Genomic DNA, 19456 nt, shown 5'->3' on the forward strand with positions numbered 1-19456 from the left:
TTTTTATGAGTTCCCACACAGAAACATTGTATTTCTCTGTATATTTTTCTTTATCTTTACTCTCTTTCTGAAGTATTGTGAGGTTTTTAGGTTTATGTGCCAGTCATTCAATCAAGAAATACTTGTAATTGTCAATTATGCCCTAGTTTTTGGTGTTACATGTAAGCTTTTGATGTTACAGTTGTAAAATACATATGTAAATAATAAATTAGTGTCTATGCTCACAGAACTCATAGTCAGGTGCAGAAGATAGACATTAAATGGATGTTGCAAATGTTAAAAGATAAACTGGGGCATATTTAAAATGGTCAGAGTTTATTTGAACAAAAATAGATTTAAACCAGGCAACGCCAACCTAAAAGCATTCAGAAGGACTCCACTGGCAGAAGCCAGGGAAAGACTTTTATAGAGAAGAGGTAGAAGCAACGTGAGGAAACTATTTGGTTGGCTATAGCAGAAGGGGTTGCTTTATTTAGGAAAGCCTACTTGGCTGTTTGTGATGCGATGTTCTTCACCTTGCAAGCATTTACATGGTTAGATTTGGGTTTTCTTAGGCAGGCTGCTAAGGTATTAGAACCACCTCAAGTCTAATAGCCTCTTTGTTTAATTAAGTTAACACAAATAATTACAAGGCATACATTGCTTGAAGGAGGATATCATTTATCTGTAGTACTAATAGATTCTGTCAGAAAAATGACCTGTCCACTTGAGACTGTTCGGGTAGGGTAGCATATATGAGCCTCCTGCTACATGACCCACTTAACAGTGGCCTTACAGCAGCTGTCCATGGAAGGCCCTACCCCGAAAGTGATGTGCAAAAAGGATGATAGATAGCTCTTCTCTGTGCTGTACTCATATAAATGTCGAGGGTTGGCTTACAGGTATGCGGCTCAGCTTCCATCCAAATCCTTGGCACAGACTACGTATAGTCTCTTAAATCTGACTCTATTTTATTCTGTAGCGTATCGATAAATATTAGATGGCCAAGGGGGAAAAAGCCCTAAATTGTAGTGCTTGCCAATTTCTGTGGTGTAAAATAGTCCTACCATTGCTGATTTCAAACTACCAATGTGTGGTCAGCTGACTTGCAAAATCCCTGAAAATTTAACAATCGCCCTCCTGAGACAGCTCCAGTATACCATTGAACCCTCCCCCTCAGCCCCTCAGGTCTCATCCTCTGGTCTTTGCTTCATTCCCCGCCCCCCCCTCACCCCACAAGGCCATGCTCCATCATTCCTCAATCTTCTCTGTTCCCTCTAGCTCTTTGGAAGCTGGATTGATTCTTACTTCTGTTCACTCTCTTGTTACGCATATGTTGTGCCATCAATTTACAGCTGCTTTCCCTGGGGGAAATATTTTGAGTGTGAACACCATTAATTTGGAAGTTAAAAGAAAGTAAAGCTTGATACTGTTTCTTTTCCTTTTTCTTCTTGCAATAGCAGTCTGTTATACTTCGAGGCAATGAAGAGGCTGTTGACTTGACACTGGGTAAAGGTTCAGGAAGTCCAGACTGTCATAAAGATTAATATTTTAAAAGCTTAGCACACTGTATTGCTTAGAGTTAATAGATACCTTCATCTGAGGCTCATAAATCCATTAATAGTATCAAATTATTTAACGAGTGTTTATGAATTGGTTAGAACATGTGGCGGATCTGCGGAAAGAGGTCTACTCTTATTTTACACGGAAGAGAGGGGAAGAAAACATGGGGAACCATCCCCTGAATAGCTACTTGATTCACCCAGGGAAAAGTTTGGAGAACTGTGGGCATGTCCTGTATGTCAGGAAACATCAAGGCCACTTTTCCTGTGTGTGCACTGGGGAGGGAGTGGTGACTGTATGAAGGATGCCATCTCAGGCACAGTTTCAGCCTTAGAACTCAGCATAACGGCGGCAAGAGAAATATTTGGAAGGTGAAGCAAAGGATGCTCAGAGAAGAACCATATCAAGATGCCTCACCCTTACTCCCTCCACTTCCTTTCTGCTAACTTTGTCATGGAGATAATAAAAATGCAGTAAGGAGACGCCATAGCTGGTCTCCGTTTTTTGATCAATGAAAGGTAAATTTCCTTACATCTAGAATTGTTTTTGAATGTTGGGCCCATTTCATTGGCGACGTAAGCAGGCTTCCTGAGGAAACCCTCTGTCAGCTTTTCTGAAGACGTTCCAGTGGCCTCTGGACCAAATCTTAGTCAGCAATGGATGAAAACTTGAAGCTCTTATTCCCTACCCTTTTAACTTGCACAGGGCAGATCAAATTAAGCCCTCTGCTAGCTAGGCTTTTATTTTTTAAACAATAGAACCTATTTATGGAGATGCCACAGTGAGAATTTTTTTTAAATCTTGGATCTTTTATTTTTGATCACTGATTCTTCCTGGAGATAGGTTACTTTTTATGGATGTAACTAAAGACATTTGCCTCCTACACAAAAAGAGAAAGTGGGATGGAATAGGATAACTCAGATGCCTGCCCTACCTCGGGCCACGTAGTTTTTCAGCTGGTGAGGCAATAACGAGTAGTGTTGGATCTTAGCCGGACTCTCCGGAATAATCAGAGAAACCATGTCAAACCAGTCTACCCCCCTGGGTTGACAAGGCCTTCTTGTTCTTGGTGCTCGGCTTATTGACGTTAGAATAGAGGGCAGGGTTGAAGTTGTTGAGTTCCATTCCTGGATTCTGTGCAGAAATGCTGCACTGTCCCAAATAAGTAAGAGTAAACATCCCCTGACTTTTTAACCTTTGGCCTGGACTTTTCGTTCTTCAAATTACCTTGATACGAGGTATCAGGACCCGTTTCATACTTGCCCTGGATGGATCCTTTGCACATACTGCTCTGGTATAGCGTATTCCAAGGCCTTAGTAGAACAGAGCAGATGGAAGGTGAATGAGTTAAATGCGTGGACTTCTTACATTGGAGCCCGTGATCACGTTCGTTTTCCCTAGGTCTTGAGTGCCAGCAACGGTAGGCCTTTCATCCTGACTCCAGGGCTCTCGGCCATCCTCATTCTCATATGGGAAATTCTGGGTCCTTTATAATCCTTGGAGGTTTGTGAAAATACGTCAGAACGTGACAGTGGGTGGACAAGAACCTTACTCAGTTCCTCCCTCATTCCTTCTTCTCCACACTGGGGTCTGCTAGTAATTAATTCTGGGCTTTTTTCTTCTATATAAAATAACAAAGCACATTAATATTTTTTTTAAGAAAGGATATACTCATTTATGTATAATACACTTTTAAATTATTATTATCTCATTTACTATCCTATTACTTCATCTGCCTACATGTTTTGTTTTGTTTTTTTTCTAGCTCTGTTGATGTGTTCATTTCCAGATACTATAACTACCTGGGGAAAGTCTGGGGAATGGAATATTTACAAACTCTCAAAGTTTCCTCCTAAATGATTTACTATTTGCAAAGGACAAAATAGTAACTTTTCAGTGGAGAAATCTAGTGAACACACTTTTAATCAAGCACTCAAAATCAACACCACCACAGAGGACAAACCATCACGTGCCTCTGGATGTGATGCACTGAGGACCACATACCACTTACATGATATTCCTGACAAAATGGTATCGCTTGAATCTGTTTGTGAGGAAGTACCAGACACATTTAAGTAACAATAACTGGCTTATATTGTTTAGGCAATGTCAAAGTCATGAAAGACAGAAAGGTGATGAAAGGAGATTAAAGAGATATTTCAATTAAATGTAATGCAGAATCTAGGATCGGATCCTGGAATAGGAACAAAAGTTATAAAGGACATTAATGGGACAACGGTCACATTTGAATATAGACTGTAGATTAAATGATGGCACTGCGCAGTCCAAAACGTCAAACACTGTAGCTGATGACCTGGCCTCTGCCGGCTTCTTAGGGCCACTGACTCCGTTTTGGCTGCAGTCACCCTAGCGTGAGCGCACGTCCTGGAGCGTGGACCCTTTTCTTTCGCTCTTATGGGTCACAGTAGGTCTGTTTTCTTTTCCATGTTTTAATCATTCTGATAGTTGAAAGCAGTTAGTCTGCCTCCTTCCAACTAGACTTCTTTTCTTAGCATAAACACCCTCAGTCATTTCATTCATTACAGTGAGAAGCTGCCTTCTTCTCTGCATGGTGCCTTGACAGTGCTCTTTCTAAAGAAGGGCACCCACGCTTGACACAACATTTCAGAACATTATGTAATTGTGACCCCATTAATCTGGCTCTTAAATAGTTTGAATACCGATAGGGCTACATACATTCATCGGCTGATTTTTGCTTCTACCAATACTATTATGATAGTAATTAAAATAATTATTAAGCACCTAACATATGTTAAGCACATACATATAGTGTAATGGAATTTCCTGAGCACCTTTCATGTAATACCTTACTTAGTTCTTACGACCCGGTGAAGTAGATAATAACAGTATATACCCTTTTACCAGATGAGGAAATAATTTGCCCAAGGTCACATAGCTAGTAAGTGATGGACCAGGAATACCTATAATATATTGCCATATTTTTACAGGGTGTTTATCTTGATTTCTCTAACAATTAGTTAATTTTAGACTGCAAAGTAAACTGCTTTTAAAAACCATGATGTTTGCATATCTTACTATAAATCTGTGGACCTGTGGTTAGATGATCAGTATTTAACATCTTAAAAGACATTGTTTAATTCACACATCTAATTCCCTGATACAGACATGAATTTACCTTACAAGTTGTTTGATGATATAAACGTGCATTTACCTCACATCACTAAAAATTTGCATTGAGATGAGAGAAAATATATAAAAATAATGGGGAAAAATTCCGTTGTGTGCTTGAAGGCAGGGAAGGTGTTGTGAGGGTACCACAACAGGAATGGATTTTGATTTTTTGTGGGGGAGGCTGATATGGATCCCTGTGAGGATGTATCCTCTTTTGTAACCAACAAACAGAACACCTATGTTATTTGCAAACAGCAATGAAACAAATACAAAAAAAGGGGCTATTATAAAGCCATAGAGAAATCTCAGAAGATTCCAAAAAGAGAAAATCATACAGGCCACATACTCTTTGACTACAAAATTAGAAAGAAACAACAAAAAGACAACCCTAAAATATCTATCCACATTCTTGTGTAAAAGAGGAAATGAAAACTAAAATTCCAGATAAACTTAATATGAAGGATAGTGAGAGAATTACAGATCAAAAGAGGATACTCTGTACTTCTTTCTAGAAGATACGCATTCTTCACCTCAAACCTGTAAGTAGATGTTGCTTAAAAAGGGAGGAAATAGAGTTGGACTAATTTAATCCTACAAGTTGACACCCTTACACAAAATTGGAAAGCCTTCAGAAGCCTCATAACTTTTTTAAAAAGTTCAATAATTTTAAGTTTTTACTTACTGCTTTTTGGTGCGTACTTGAATGAAATCAAGATTTAAAAGTTGCCATTAAATATCGATCTTTAAATGATTTAAGCATATTTGAACTGTCTTAAATTAAGGCAACACACTCTACTCAGTAAATGGCAGTGAAAACCTTATAGTCAAGAAGTAAATTTAGTGAAAGTATTTGCTTTACTGCATGTGTTACTCCCTCAGTTTTCATCATCTACTTTAACTGGAACGTTAGCTATACTGTGTAAATTATTGAAATATTTGTCCATAAGTATATTTTATATTAAAACATATGAAGAATTTATATAATATGAAGGGATTCTTTACTAGCTGAAATCTATGATTGATAACTTATAAGTATTTGGGAATTTCTGAATTTCTTGAGGCCATATGTTTGAAACAATTATAAACGACTGAATTAATTAACTAATTAATTTATTTATTTATTTATTTATTGTATTTAGGATTTGGAAATATCTCACCACGCACAGAAGGGGGGAAAATATTCTGTATCATCTATGCCTTACTGGGAATTCCCCTCTTCGGTTTTCTGTTGGCTGGAGTCGGAGATCAACTAGGGACCATATTTGGAAAAGGAATTGCGAAAGTGGAAGATACCTTTCTTGTAAGTATGATGGCCTTTTAACTACATATGTTTATTGTTTAATTTTAAAACATATTACAATTTTTATATTACCTCAGTACAGTTATTGTATCTTCCATAACAATTTATAGGTAGCTCTATCAGCATGTAAATCACTGTATAGTTATTTTTATACTTATCTGAATGAATAAATGAATGCATGAGAAAAACCCCCAAAATATGCAGGAAAAAAGAGAAATCTGATAGTCCTAAATTCGAATTCCAGATGTGTCTCCTATCTATATTCTTTTAAGTTATTTTACCCTTAAATCTTCATTTTGTCATATAGGTAACATGAATAATGGTACTGATGACGAGACATTTCTCTGAGAGTTAGAGGTAATGTAGGTTAAAGGTTAACATAGCTAGTAAATGACTGACAATATTTTGTTATTTAAAAATTGCTTTGGGATCTTTGTTTATTGCTGGTGGCATTGTAAATTTATAAATCCCTTTCGTGAAGGAAATAGTAATAGATAGCAAACACGATAAAGGTGATCATACAACTTAATTCAGTAATGTCATTGATAGAAATTTATCTAAAAGATGTATTTTAGTAGAACCAAAGTAAAATACATGGAGATGCTCAAGGCTCTGTTATATCAATAGGAAAAAAAAATGAAAATGCTTCTATTAGAATTTTAAGTGAAAAAATAGTAATAATATCAACATGAGTACAAATTTCTATTCTTGAAGAAAATGATGGAAAAAGAAAATGTGTTAGAGGGTGGGATTATAAATGATTTGTTCCTACTGTCACCACTTACAAATACATTTTATTTATTATTCAATAATGTTTTATATTTTCACAAAAATTTCAACAAAGTATTTTACATTTAATACTACTGATTAAATTAGTCTAAATTATAATTCCAGTTTTTAGCATTAGTTATGTTACATATTTAAGTTCAAAGTTCACTCTCAAATATCTTTACCATTAGAGTATAGTAGGTATGGTTCTTTGAAAATAGAAGTTTTATCCTTTTTTTAGTATTATACTTTTCTTATATCGATATTAAAAGTATCTTTTATTTATATTAATTGAGAGGACAGATTAGTGGTGTGAACTTGATAATGCCGATGGTTCATTCATTTATTCAACAAATTTATGAGCGCCTACTGGATACTGGGTAGTGTTTTTTGTGCTGCACCTACATCAACACATAAAACAAATTCCATATCCTGGTCATGGATACATTCCAGTGTCATGATGTTATATTAGCCTTTAACACTGTTTTGAGAACTTGACAAACATGAATTCATTTCACTCTCACATATGTGATAAGGATAGTAGACTAGAGGAACTTTTATTTTTACTTTTCCATTCAATGGTTACATAGATCTTTATCTCTAGAAAATTTTCATGCTCTAAATTCAGTGCTTCTTCTATGGTGGGAAGATGACCTATAATTTTCACAGTAGATAAGACAGATTCTGTTAGCGATGAAAAATATATGGTGATTAATCTCAAATGGAGATCTGGAGATAAACTGCTGTAGGTACAACTTGCATTTAATATGTCATACTGTGGAGGTTCCTGATAAGAGGAGGTGAAAAATATGGGTACTCTGATGGCAGCTGTAACTTAGGGGTGTTGAAGACTTGTCCTTGCCTACATCTCATCTTGGATATTTTTAGTTTTACTGTTTAAGGACATAGAACAGGAGGGAGACAGTTCATCTGGTGCACATGGGAATCAACTGTGGACTTTAAATCTGCTCGTATTACACTTTAATCAATTGAATAATGATTGGAAAATGTGATAGGAGAGGAAAATGTCTTCATGAAACTAATAATTTTATAAATATCAGTAGTAAATATTTAATTCATGGTTCATTTTCTCCATTTTTATATATTCCTTGATTGTTTAGCCTACAATCAATTATATGCCTATAGAATAAAAATATTTCAAAAGTAGTTCAGCTAAACAAAGGATGATTGAACCCGTATTCTCAGAGCAAGTATAATTTACTTTTGAAAGTTTTTTATCTGCTGTAAAGCTATGTGAGAGTAAAGTGGCATCATTATTAGCATTGATTACTTTGAGTTGTTATACCTGATTTGTGTAAGTCAATTGACATTAATTATAAAAGAGAATAAAATAGCATTTTCACTTGCTAATTTGCTGATAATAGTGTGTGTAGGTAGCTTTGTGTGTATGTTAAAAATCAATGAATCTCTATCGACTTCTCTTTCTCCCTCTTACTATTTTTAGAAGTGGAATGTTAGTCAGACCAAGATCCGCATCATCTCAACAATCATATTTATACTGTTTGGGTGTGTGCTCTTTGTTGCTCTGCCTGCGATCATATTCAAGCACATAGAAGGCTGGAGTGCCCTGGATGCCATTTATTTTGTGGTTATCACTTTAACAACCATTGGATTTGGTGACTACGTTGCAGGTAAGTTTCTCCTGGGACCAACGCTGCCCTCCTAACCCTTGTCTCTTAGATTTTTCACTTGGGTTTGCAGCACAATGACTATGGTAGTTTCCTAAGGTTGCCATAACTAAGTACCACCAACTGGATGGCTTTAAACAAAACAAATTCATTTTCTCACGGAAGTTCAAAATCAAGGTCGATTCTGGTGGAATCCTCCCTTGCCTCACTCTGGCTTCTGGTGGATGCCATCAGTCCTTGCTTGCGGCTGCATCACTCCCATCTCTGCTTCTGTCATCGTGTGGCCTTCTCCCTGTGTCTCTATCACTGTGTCTAAATTCCATTGTTCTTATAAGGGCACCAGTCATTTTGGATTCAAAGCCCACTCTATTCCAATATGACATTGTAATTAATTACATCTGTAAGAACCTTATTTCTAAATAAGGCCATGTTTGGCAGTCCTGGGGGTTAGGACTTCAACATACATTTTGGAAGACACAATTAATCTGTAACAGTGACAAAGTCAGCAAAAAAGTTATTCTATGACAATGGAGGTAAGCAGAAGGGTACAGTTAAACATTTATTTTTTGTTCTATGAAAGAAATTTAAATCGCTGATTGTTCAGAATTTCATTCCCACCCTCATTTCGGAAATAAATATCTGCCTTTTAATTTTTTTTAAAGGTGCAAGAATTTGAGTTAAACTTATCTTTGCTCTTTTTATTTAGACCTTTTCATGTCTTAGTTTTAAAAACATCTGCAAACTTCAAAAGATATTCTTAGCCTCTTTAAATCTTCTTTTCTCTTGATATTTACCTTCTTTAATTTTCAAGTCTCAGGATGATATTTTGACCTTAGCTATAGAGTCCACATTTTTTAATTAATGTTTTTTAAATTTTTCCTATGTATGTTTCTATATATGTTATTTTGATTGTTGTTTGCTTTATTATTGTAGCTCGTTGGTCTTACATTCCTATCATTTCAACTCTCTTTCCCAGTTATATTATTCAATTATTACTGTTCTAACTCCAATTTTAAATGAATTATAATAATAATGGTAAAAATAATATAATAATGCTCTATCACAGACCATTTCATAAACTCCTAAAAATTTAAACTATTCTTTTAAAAAAATTCAGTTTGAAGTATTAGAAAAACATGCTGAACATTATAGTGCCATTAAATTTTCCAGAATAAATTCACCAGCCTAATTGAGTTTTAGGAGACTCGTTTTCTTTTTCTTTTTCTTTTTTTTTCACTTTCTGATTATTTACTATCCCCTTTCTTGACCCAAACTTCTTAATTATTTTTAGGAAAGAAGATATGTTGTATAATTCTATAAAATCTTAGAGAAGGCTGATAGTTCATATGTTTTTACTGATTGGTTAGTTACTGTTTAACCTGGCAAAGCCTTCTTTTCTAGGGAATATATATTCTCCTTGAAGATGGGGATATTTTCATGAGTGAAGCTTAACTTTTAGTCAAAAAATACTATTTACACATCTCTGTACTGGATGGAGGCCCTGGGAAAGGAGAGCTTGTCACTCTGTAGAAGATCTTTTTAGTTTTCTAATTAGCAAAGTATGGAGAGAAGACTCTCAGACATGTAGGAAGAGCTTCTGTCCTAAAACACCCATTTTTCTACCTCTTATAAAGTTGTATAATTGGCTTAAGTAGAAGTGGAAAGTGCATTTATGCAGAAGAAAGTGAGACACAGTGATGATAACAAAATATGTACTTGTGGTATGTTAATTTTAGGCTTTTGTACCACTTTATAAATATAATTATGAAGTCTCATAATAAGTGTGGAATATATAGGTATTAAGTGATACAGCTTCTATTTTCAGGCCAACAGCCTGTATTGCAAGTATTATTTTATTTAATTTTAAATTTTTTATGGTAACACATAGTTTTATTTATTTATTAGCTTTATTGAGATATAATTGACAAGTAAAACTGTGAGATATAAATGTACATCTTGGTGATTTGATACATGTATACATTGTGAAAAGATTCCCACCATCTAGTTAATTAACACGTCTATCAACTCACATATTTATCCTTGTTTTTCTTATGAGAATATTTAAGTTTTAATTTCTTAGCAAATTCCAATGATACGGTACAGTGCATGTGTTATTTTCAACAATTGACAGGCTGTGTCAGTCCAGTATGTGGCCCTCGTGGTTTGTGACTCTAAGAAAAACAAAAATTATAAATAAAAAAAAAGTGGGTGGAATCCTAAAATAATGTTGTATATTTGTGACCACAGTATGAACTGGCGTAGAAAGAAGAGAACAAATATTTTTACTTCATGGTTTTGTAGAAGATGAAAAAATTTTTTTAACTTACCTTAAGAGATCAACACTCTGAAACTGGCTAGATCACGTGGGTCTGTTAGTAGCCAGTCCCAAAGGCCTGAGGAGAGAAATTCAGTGAAAACATCTTGTGTTTATCAGTGGGGACCCTGAAGTCGGGGTCATGGCACAGTATTGTGGGGGAACGGGGTAATGAAATGACATTTGCGTGGCATTTTTTAGTTTAATAAACATCTTTATTATTACTAGGATTTTATTTCATTGCAATCATCTTTAAATTCATTGTTTTAATTTTACAGAGGAAATAATGAAAAATCATAGAAACATACTTTGTTAATAATTAACAAAGCAGTATGATATGATTAAAAGTGACAAGCACTGAAAGATAAATTAGAGAAGAGGCAGATTGACACTAGTTTTGTTGCCACATTTGTCTCCTTAATTTATGTATTTTATAGCTATTTTGATCTTTGTGAAACTGTAGGACACTGTTCCTAGTATCATAGTCTTTTCTTAATAATTAAAAAAAATTTTTTTTAAATTCTTTAATGCCACCACATATTTGACCCCTTTGACTCCATCTACCTCCCTCCTCCCCCTGTCTTTATATGTGAGGTCCTTGTGCTCAGGGGCATTTTTGGAATGAGAATGTGGACAAGGGGGCAGGTATGGCAAAGGTGGCTTAAGAAATATGTGTCCTTTACAAACTTCTTTGGAAAAACAGAAATTATGAGTTTTTTTTTTTTCTAAAGGATCTTCGAAAAGAATTGCCTCATGTAGTTCAACATAAAAATAGTCTTTGTGACAATAAAGTAAAATTGTAAACTACTTTGTGAGTATAAAGTAAAATTACTCACTGAGTTAAGATGAGGACTCCATCTGGGAAATATCAGATGTTTGCTTTTTAGAACCTTCTCTCGTGCTCTTAGATGTCACTACAGATAGTATTCTCACTCAATTTTAATATATTTGCTGAGGAAAAGCAGGAGGCATTGCTCTAACTTGAACTTTTTCAACTTTCTATTGGTCCACAAATCTCAAAAGAAAATGAAAATGGACCTCCTATAGTGCATACTCACTGTCTGATGCTTTTTCTCAGGCTCGTCAACCCTACTCTAATTAGGATGAGGGTTCAATTACACTGTTGTATTGAACATGGAAGACAAATTAAAGAACATATTCTTCAAACTGTGGTGTTATTAAAGGCGAAGGAGTAAGTTTTAGAAAGTGATGTATAAATATTTAGGATATAGGTTGTAACCTGAGTGTAATTATCAGGAACATCTCAAGAACAACATGTGACGATGTGGTATTTTAGAGCAGAACTCTGTAACAGAGTACTCGTCCACATGGCAGGTAGACTTTCTACCATGGGAAGGAAATCGGACAATTATTTCTGTATATTCTTAAACCTCACTTTTTACTTTTTATTTTTCATATGTCATCATGTTCATGATATCATATATTAGAGCCTAATAGATTTCTAATTCACAAATAGCTATATATTTAAATTTGTACATGCAGACGCTTTTCGTTGGTGACATTGAGTCAAAAGATTTAGAGACCACTAGTCAAGACAAAAAGTCATAGTGTTCAGGTTTCTCTGTGTATATGACTGAACGGAGGAATTCAACTTTTGGTAATTTTTCTGCAGGAAGAGCTCTCCCAGCAAATTTTAATTTTATACTTATATTTATGCAAGGAATGGGTTTTAGTGGCTGATTGGCTATCTTAGTGATTGGTATCTGCTTCTTCCTGATTCCTCTTTTTGTTCTTTGACTAGTTTTCAATGTTGTAGAGCTCAAAACAACATGGAGGGGACATAGTGGCATGCCAACACTTTTATTTTACACGTGAATAAACACACCCCTATTGCTAAGAACAGTGTGTACGAAGTAACCCTTCCTAATACATGAGAGGAGATAAAGTAAATTATTTAGCAAAGTATCATGTACTTGATTTTACTAGTGCCTATAATAATTTACAGTCAAATTTGTAGAGCGGTAAGTTAAATAAATGGCACATTATATTTGAGAATTAACTATTGATTTCCTGTGTTCTGTTTATTAACTTTTGTCATTTTATTTTTTATTTGATGAGAAGTCTGGAGCTAATAAGTTGCTAAATCATGCTTGCCTTATAGACTGCGTGCTAAATCAGCCTTTCTTCATTAAAATCGAAAAAGTAATATTAATTATTTGGACATGTGTGAAAGATTGAATTCTACTTATTCGGTCTTGCTTTTACAATTTATCTTCTAAGTTTATGATTTAAAAGAAATTAGTTGGTGATTCTTTAAAATTGGAGAAAAGCCAAATTAATTATCTCATTTAACACAATTTGCTCTTATTTTTCAAAGCTGGTGTATTCTCTAAGAGATACTGTTAGGGTTAGAGTGGGTTATGCAACAAAGAACGCATTTCCACAGATTGTTTAGAAGCTGCCCAAAGAAGTCCTTAGAAATACTCCTTTTTGGAAACCAGGTTAGTTCATAAGAGATAATATGAATTAGTGAAAGCCAGATGCAAATTTATAGTTTCACAAGTTAGTGAGCTCACTCATATTACCAACTTTTCTAATAAAAATGAAAAATTTAGCAAAAAATTTAGATGTTCTAAGAACTCTCCATGGTTGTTATTGTGAAAACACATTTTCCATCTGAGCATAAATTTACTGAGTCATCTAAATATATCTTCTTGGAATTTTGATCAGTGAAATTTGGTACACTTAGTCGAATAATAAAATTGTCTTCATCTCACAGGTAGTTATTGAATGCTTACTGGGTGAATCGGGTTTTATGCTTAGTGCCTTGTGTTTCTCTATATAGAAAAATATAATTTGGGAATATCCTAGGTCAGATTCTTCTGGTGCACTTAACATTTACTAAATTTTTACAAATTTTTACAATTGTATAGTCATTTGTCATCACATTTTTTGACCTGGAAAAAATATATTTGTATATCTCATATTAAGCATTAAATTTTCTTGGAATTATATTTTCAAAGTCATTATTGGAAATGTAGTTTTTAGTAAACACACTGTTTTCCCTTATAACATGACTCATTGAGTAGCATGCTCAGAGCTAGCTTAATTAATGGAGGGGAATTGTATCATGAAAACATATAAATCTCTGTGAAAAAGCCCTGGCAAGTTTCTTTTTCTGTTTGCTTGTCTAAAATAGTTTGTTCCAGTAGATACCCTGTAGAAAACAGTTCCTGATATTGCCTGACTGCAACTGTATCAGAGGCTATTTATTAACATTGCTATTGTTCAACTGATCACTGAGTAAAAGTTTGCCAGGAATTCAACAAATAACAAAGAAATGCCTGATGAAGAGAGAGGGCCACTGAAGAACAGTCAGTACCACCACCACCACCACAATGGATCAGAGTAATTGCTTTGATTGGAAAGAGAGGGCTTATATGACTGCTGGGGAGAAGTAGTATATTAATAATTTATTCATTCATTTATTCATTCATTCAGATAGCAGTGAGCACATATTGGATATTTGATACTGTGTTTTACACTTGAGGATAATGATTGCCTATACCTATGGAACAGGATGTTTTAAATCAGGGAACAATTAAGTTTAACAGTGAACATTTCTTTCTTCCTGGCAGTTTTTCTGTTTGATAATACAGGAAAATTCTACCAGGGGTCTGGTAAACCCCTGATTCAGCCAATGGCTCACAGAGAACTCACAAAAGAATTGATTGCTGTCTTCTTGATTAATTAAATGGAGTTGATCCAAACCATTCAGAAGTCCTAGAGACTGTGGACAAAACAAGAAGTATTTAACTTCTACGATTCAGAATGGATGTACAGAAGCATCGGAGAAATATATGGGGAAGAAAAAAGAGAAGGAAAACGTTCAGTGATTAATAGTTATGGCTTAGGGAGGCAGGCAGTAAACTGTACTAAGTTTAATGAAAAAGACTCCAGTAGATTGCTCCGTAGTGAGACGTAAAGGTAATTTCTAGAGATAACAATTGTGTACATCTTTTATACTGTAGAGTTCCATCCTCGTAAAGGATGAGTGAGTGAGAAAGTGGGTTGATCCTTCTTTTTTATGATCACGAGACATTTTAATGGTAGTTTTCCTAATTTTAGATCAAGTACCTAGCAGGAAATGGCCAACTTCTTGAATGTTGAAATTGAAAATCCCAAAATATAGATTCAAATCCTAAAGAAGTTTAGTTACTTTTTTTGGTCTTGTGTTTTTCTGACTTAATAGTATGTGAGAAGTTTTGGTTTAGTAGGTGAGCTGTTGTTTAGTACCGAAGTCATATTTTCATTTTTTAAAAAGAAAACAATTTACAACATTACTGAAAGAGCCTATTAGTTCTTGAAGCACAGAGAAAATATTTCATTCAGTTAAATTGCTTTACTATAAAAAAAGAAAAATATGCTAAAACAGAAAATGTTTTTTTCTCCTTTTACATTAAGGCAGCGTGGCTTTGAATAATAAATATAAAGTTAAACAAACTCCAAAAATTGAAATCAATATTTGATATCTAAACTCTAATATTTCTAGACCAGTGTAAGAAATAATCCCCATTTTCTTTAGAACAAAGTCATATGTCTCTCTCTATATTTTACAATACATATATCATTTTAAAAATCCAGAATTGATAATCTTAGTCCAGAATGGCCAGATGATTCCTAAGATATATCTCTTATTATTTTTTTCCTTGATAAGTATTCTGTGCCTCAGGAGCATCATAGAGAAAGAATTAAATTTAAGGGGAAAGACCATTGTATACTCAAGCTCTTTAGAGCAAAATAGGGCCCCCTGCCGGAAGCTGTTGGAATAAGGACAGAAGCAAGGTAAGGAGCCTTGCTTAAGATAAGATAGTACTTATCTTAAGATCCTCCTGGTATCTAGGTTAGACTCCTGAAGAGAAGAGGTACATCTTATTTGATTTAGCGTTTCCAGCCCTAGCTACATGTCTACCATGCAGTGTAGGGGTGTGTGTGAGGCGGGCAAGGCTGGTGGATAAGTGATGGGAAGGACAGTAGCTGAGATCATAGGTGACGTAAACAGACAGGTCAATGGAAAAAGCCTGAGCTATGGAGCCAGGCAGGCCTGGGTTCGATTCTAGCTCTGCTGCCTCCTTTTCTGTGAGACCTGACACATGCGTATTTTGTTGATTGTTTTTGTTTTTGTTTTTGTTTTTTACACCTACCAAGACTATGACTTCTCTATTGCACAGTGGGGACACTTACTGTTGGTTTTTCAGGGAGCCAGTAAATCTTTCACTCTCGAGTTCTGGAACAGACTGTAAGAGTGATGGCAATTGAATTTCCATCTTAATTACTGATAAATGCAGCTGGAGGTATGGCTTAAATTAACGCACAAATGGTCTTAGTAATAGATCTGTCCTAAAATCGGTGGAAATGTGAGGAGTGAAAATGTAGCTTCCCTCAAATGTTTAGGAAACCCGTCTGGGGAGAGAATGAGTTCTGAGCAGTAATCCCAGCCTGACCTTTGCTGGGCTACCTTTTTAGTACCTATAATTTAATCTGCTAGATTAGATTAGGCTCTGGCTGATTTCCTTATTTAAGCACCTAGGAGAAGAAATCTGGAGAGAAAATGGCACCATTTAAAGGAGGTCATCACATATCATATGAGAGTCAGGAAGAGACCTATTTTAACTACTTGGAAAAGTTTATAAGTTTCCTGAAACCTTTGTACTTCCACCCCTCTTTGCTATTTTTATTGCCATCTGTCTGCTCTCCTATAACGATTAGCCAAAAAAACTCTTAAAATGGAAAGGATTTGTGTGTGTATTTTCGGTGGCAACAAAGAAAACAGCGATGAGGTGGCTATTCCTGCCAAGTGGGTGAGGAACCCAAGAAGAGAGAGTGGGTTGTGGCATCCTGCAAGCCACATCTCGGGAGTCCGTGGAAAGAAAAAATAATAATGGCGTGGCTGAGTGGACATGGAGCCAGGGGGTGTATAAGGAATGAATCCAGGACAGAGAAATTATCCTAAGTTCTTAACTAGCAAGAGACCCATGGACAGGTTTCTCAGAGTAGCCAGACTAAAATTAATGCTCGAAACAGACAAAAACATTTTTTTGAGTGTTTCCTAATTTGAAAACAAAACTAAGAATTCTTTTTAGCAAGTTATCTTAACATTACAGATAATTTAATTTGGATAAGATTCTTGAATCAAGAGAATTGAATGATGTGGAAATTAATTCCTAAATCTTAGATATTAGAAAGTGAATAGGAGTTGTGAGTTTTTGACAATACTCCCATATACATTAGTTTTTTTCCTAGATCTTTTGATGGCCGGTATTTCATCTTAGGAGTGGCAATTAAGAATGGGAACCCCCACTCCCCAACATCCCCCAACTGTGGCTTAGAATTTGCTAAAACTTGTGGGGGTAAACATTTTATCCAAATATAAACCTTTTAGTGATTAAGCTAATTTACTCTTTTCAAACTGTGACATCCTGTTTATAAGAAAGGAGACTTATAAAAAAGTCATCTTGAGCATGGACTAACTTCTAAAATCAACATCTTGGTGAATTTAAGTGTTAAGTGAGTCACAACTATTTGGATGAAGATTTTCTGGTTTTGAAAGAGAAAGTACTTGGAAAAAATGTCATTTGGGTTTTATTGAAATGGAAACATTTGAAAAATAGAATTTGCTAGTGAGCCTATCATATAACAAGTTTCCACACACATTTCTTAAGTCGCTTCTGTGAATTTGTAGAGTTGCATCTCCCATGGGCCACGTCTTAACCATAATGAGATGCATTTAGCCTCTGTAATCCTTCCCAGAAATGATATTTTTAAAAATGCTGCACAAGGTAAAAAATTTCACAATATTTTGAAGGTAATATATTTACTTTGAAATCGAATTCCTAAAATGATTTGTACCAAATGAAAGCTGAAGTTATGTCTATTAACATTATTTGCCTGATAGCAAAATGTTCTCTTTTTCCTTTGATCCTTTAATACTTAAAAAATGTCATTGCAGGCAACTTAAACCCTAATTTATATACAGTAATGTTATAGTCAAAATTTTATATTCGATTCTAATGTATGCTTGCTAGTTATTAGCTGCTCTTTTGATTGTATGGATTGAATTTTTGGAAATCGAGAACATCCTTGATCCTTGTACATCCCCAGTTTCTGTGCTGTTGATTCAAAAATCCTTATCTCCTGCTCTGCCCCATTAAGTGTTAGATCTGTGTTAAAGGGTCCTACTGGGTGTCTTTACCTGTTTGTACCTCAAGCACTTGAAACCTATCGTGTCTCAGATTAAATTACTTCTCTTTTCTATTTTCTCTTCTCTTCTCTTCAAGCCACTGTTCCTTCCCCTTTGTGTCCTGTTCAGTTGCTGACACCATCTCCCAAGCAAAGGTCTCTGGTCATCCTAGAGATTTCCTTTCACTTATCACACCAACTAACTGGTGATCAGTCCCTGACCATGCTGCCCCTAAAATGCCTCTTCTTTCCATTCAAGCCCTCATCAGGCATAATAATTTCTTCGCTTTTCAGAGCAAGTTTCTCACAAGACGTCCCTGTCAATCCTTCCTTCTCTGCCACGAGATCTTTCTGCACATATATTCAAACATGAATTTAGGACTTATCTGTCTATAAACTTGTACGTACTCCCCACGGCGTGAGGAATAAGTCCTTACATCCTGACACAACTTACTTTTTCTAGATTCTTTTCTTTCTCCCATCTGCTCCCTGGCCCCCATCCCTATGTAGGTTTAGCCGCTACTTAAAAGTCCTTTGAATATGCCATATATTTTCACACTGAACTTTTCTCCGTTTTGGTCCTCATCATTTAAGATGCATTTTCTCTCTTTTTACCTTCCCTCTTCCAGAAGTGAAAATCATGTCTTCTATGTCCTCTACTAGAACTGTTTTATTCTCTTTCTCTGGATATACTCCATTATGGTTAATTATCTATGTGGAGATTTCTCAGGCTAAATTATGAATTTCTCAAGAGAGAGAGACTTTTTTCCCTTTCTCGTGAAAAAAAATAACTGCTTAGTTTTGGGGATTTAATAAGTAGCTCATTAATATGTGCTGAAATAGGGATGTGTTGAAATGTTTGCAGATTCTCATAGGTGAGGTTACTGTGTACTAAATGGATGGAGAAGTGATGAAGATTCAAGTAAAGCAAAATAACTCCTTTGCCGATTATTTTCTTGAGAGCTAGGGATTTAAATGTATGAAAAACACGGGAATTCATTTGAAAAGTCTGACAATAATGAATGGCAGTCTCACCTGAAAATAACTATTTGTTCAAATTACACCCACTAAGTTATTGTCTCTGACATTTGTTATTTATCCATCGAATCGATAATTTTAAAATAAGAACCACTCGTTGAATTGGTTGTTCAGTGTGAATTGATTGGCAATAAGGTAAATATACTAAGTTAAATACATACCAAAAACAACAAAAAATGTTTCTCTGTTTTCCGTTACAACAGGGGTGGAAGAAGAAACTAGTACACAAGGAATACTAAATGAGAGACCTAATTATAAGACAGATTATGTATAATAAGCAAAAAAGAAACATGGAGCAAGAAAAAAATCATTATGACCTGGAGAAGTAATGAGGTGCCTCATTAAGAAAAACTTATTTAACTGGTTCTTGAAAACTAAATCAAAATCATTACATGAGGGAAAATGAGGAATTCCATATGAAAAAAATAACATGGAACAATTGACAAGAAGCTTTTGTTTCGCAAGTCAAAATTCAATTGATAATTTTGGCAA

At 35.1% G+C, this 19456-nt stretch overlaps 1 protein-coding gene across 4 annotated transcripts in view; it reads left to right on the forward strand.

Moving 5' to 3' along the window:
- The window catches only part of KCNK2 (potassium two pore domain channel subfamily K member 2), a 98871-nt gene that overhangs the window by 44054 nt on the left and 35361 nt on the right, over window positions 1-19456 (forward strand). For all 4 annotated transcript variants that reach the window (XM_006907727.3, XM_006907725.3, XM_015586286.2 and 1 more), the window contains exons 4-5: window positions 5835-5995; window positions 8229-8415. In XM_006907727.3, the coding sequence (XP_006907789.1) occupies window positions 5835-5995; window positions 8229-8415 (348 nt within the window). The remainder of the gene's footprint in view (window positions 1-5834; window positions 5996-8228; window positions 8416-19456) is intronic.

The sequence above is a fragment of the Pteropus alecto genome, unplaced genomic scaffold, assembly GCF_000325575.1.
Source record: "Pteropus alecto unplaced genomic scaffold, ASM32557v1 scaffold101, whole genome shotgun sequence".
In the NCBI taxonomy this organism is placed as follows: Eukaryota; Metazoa; Chordata; class Mammalia; order Chiroptera; family Pteropodidae; genus Pteropus; species Pteropus alecto.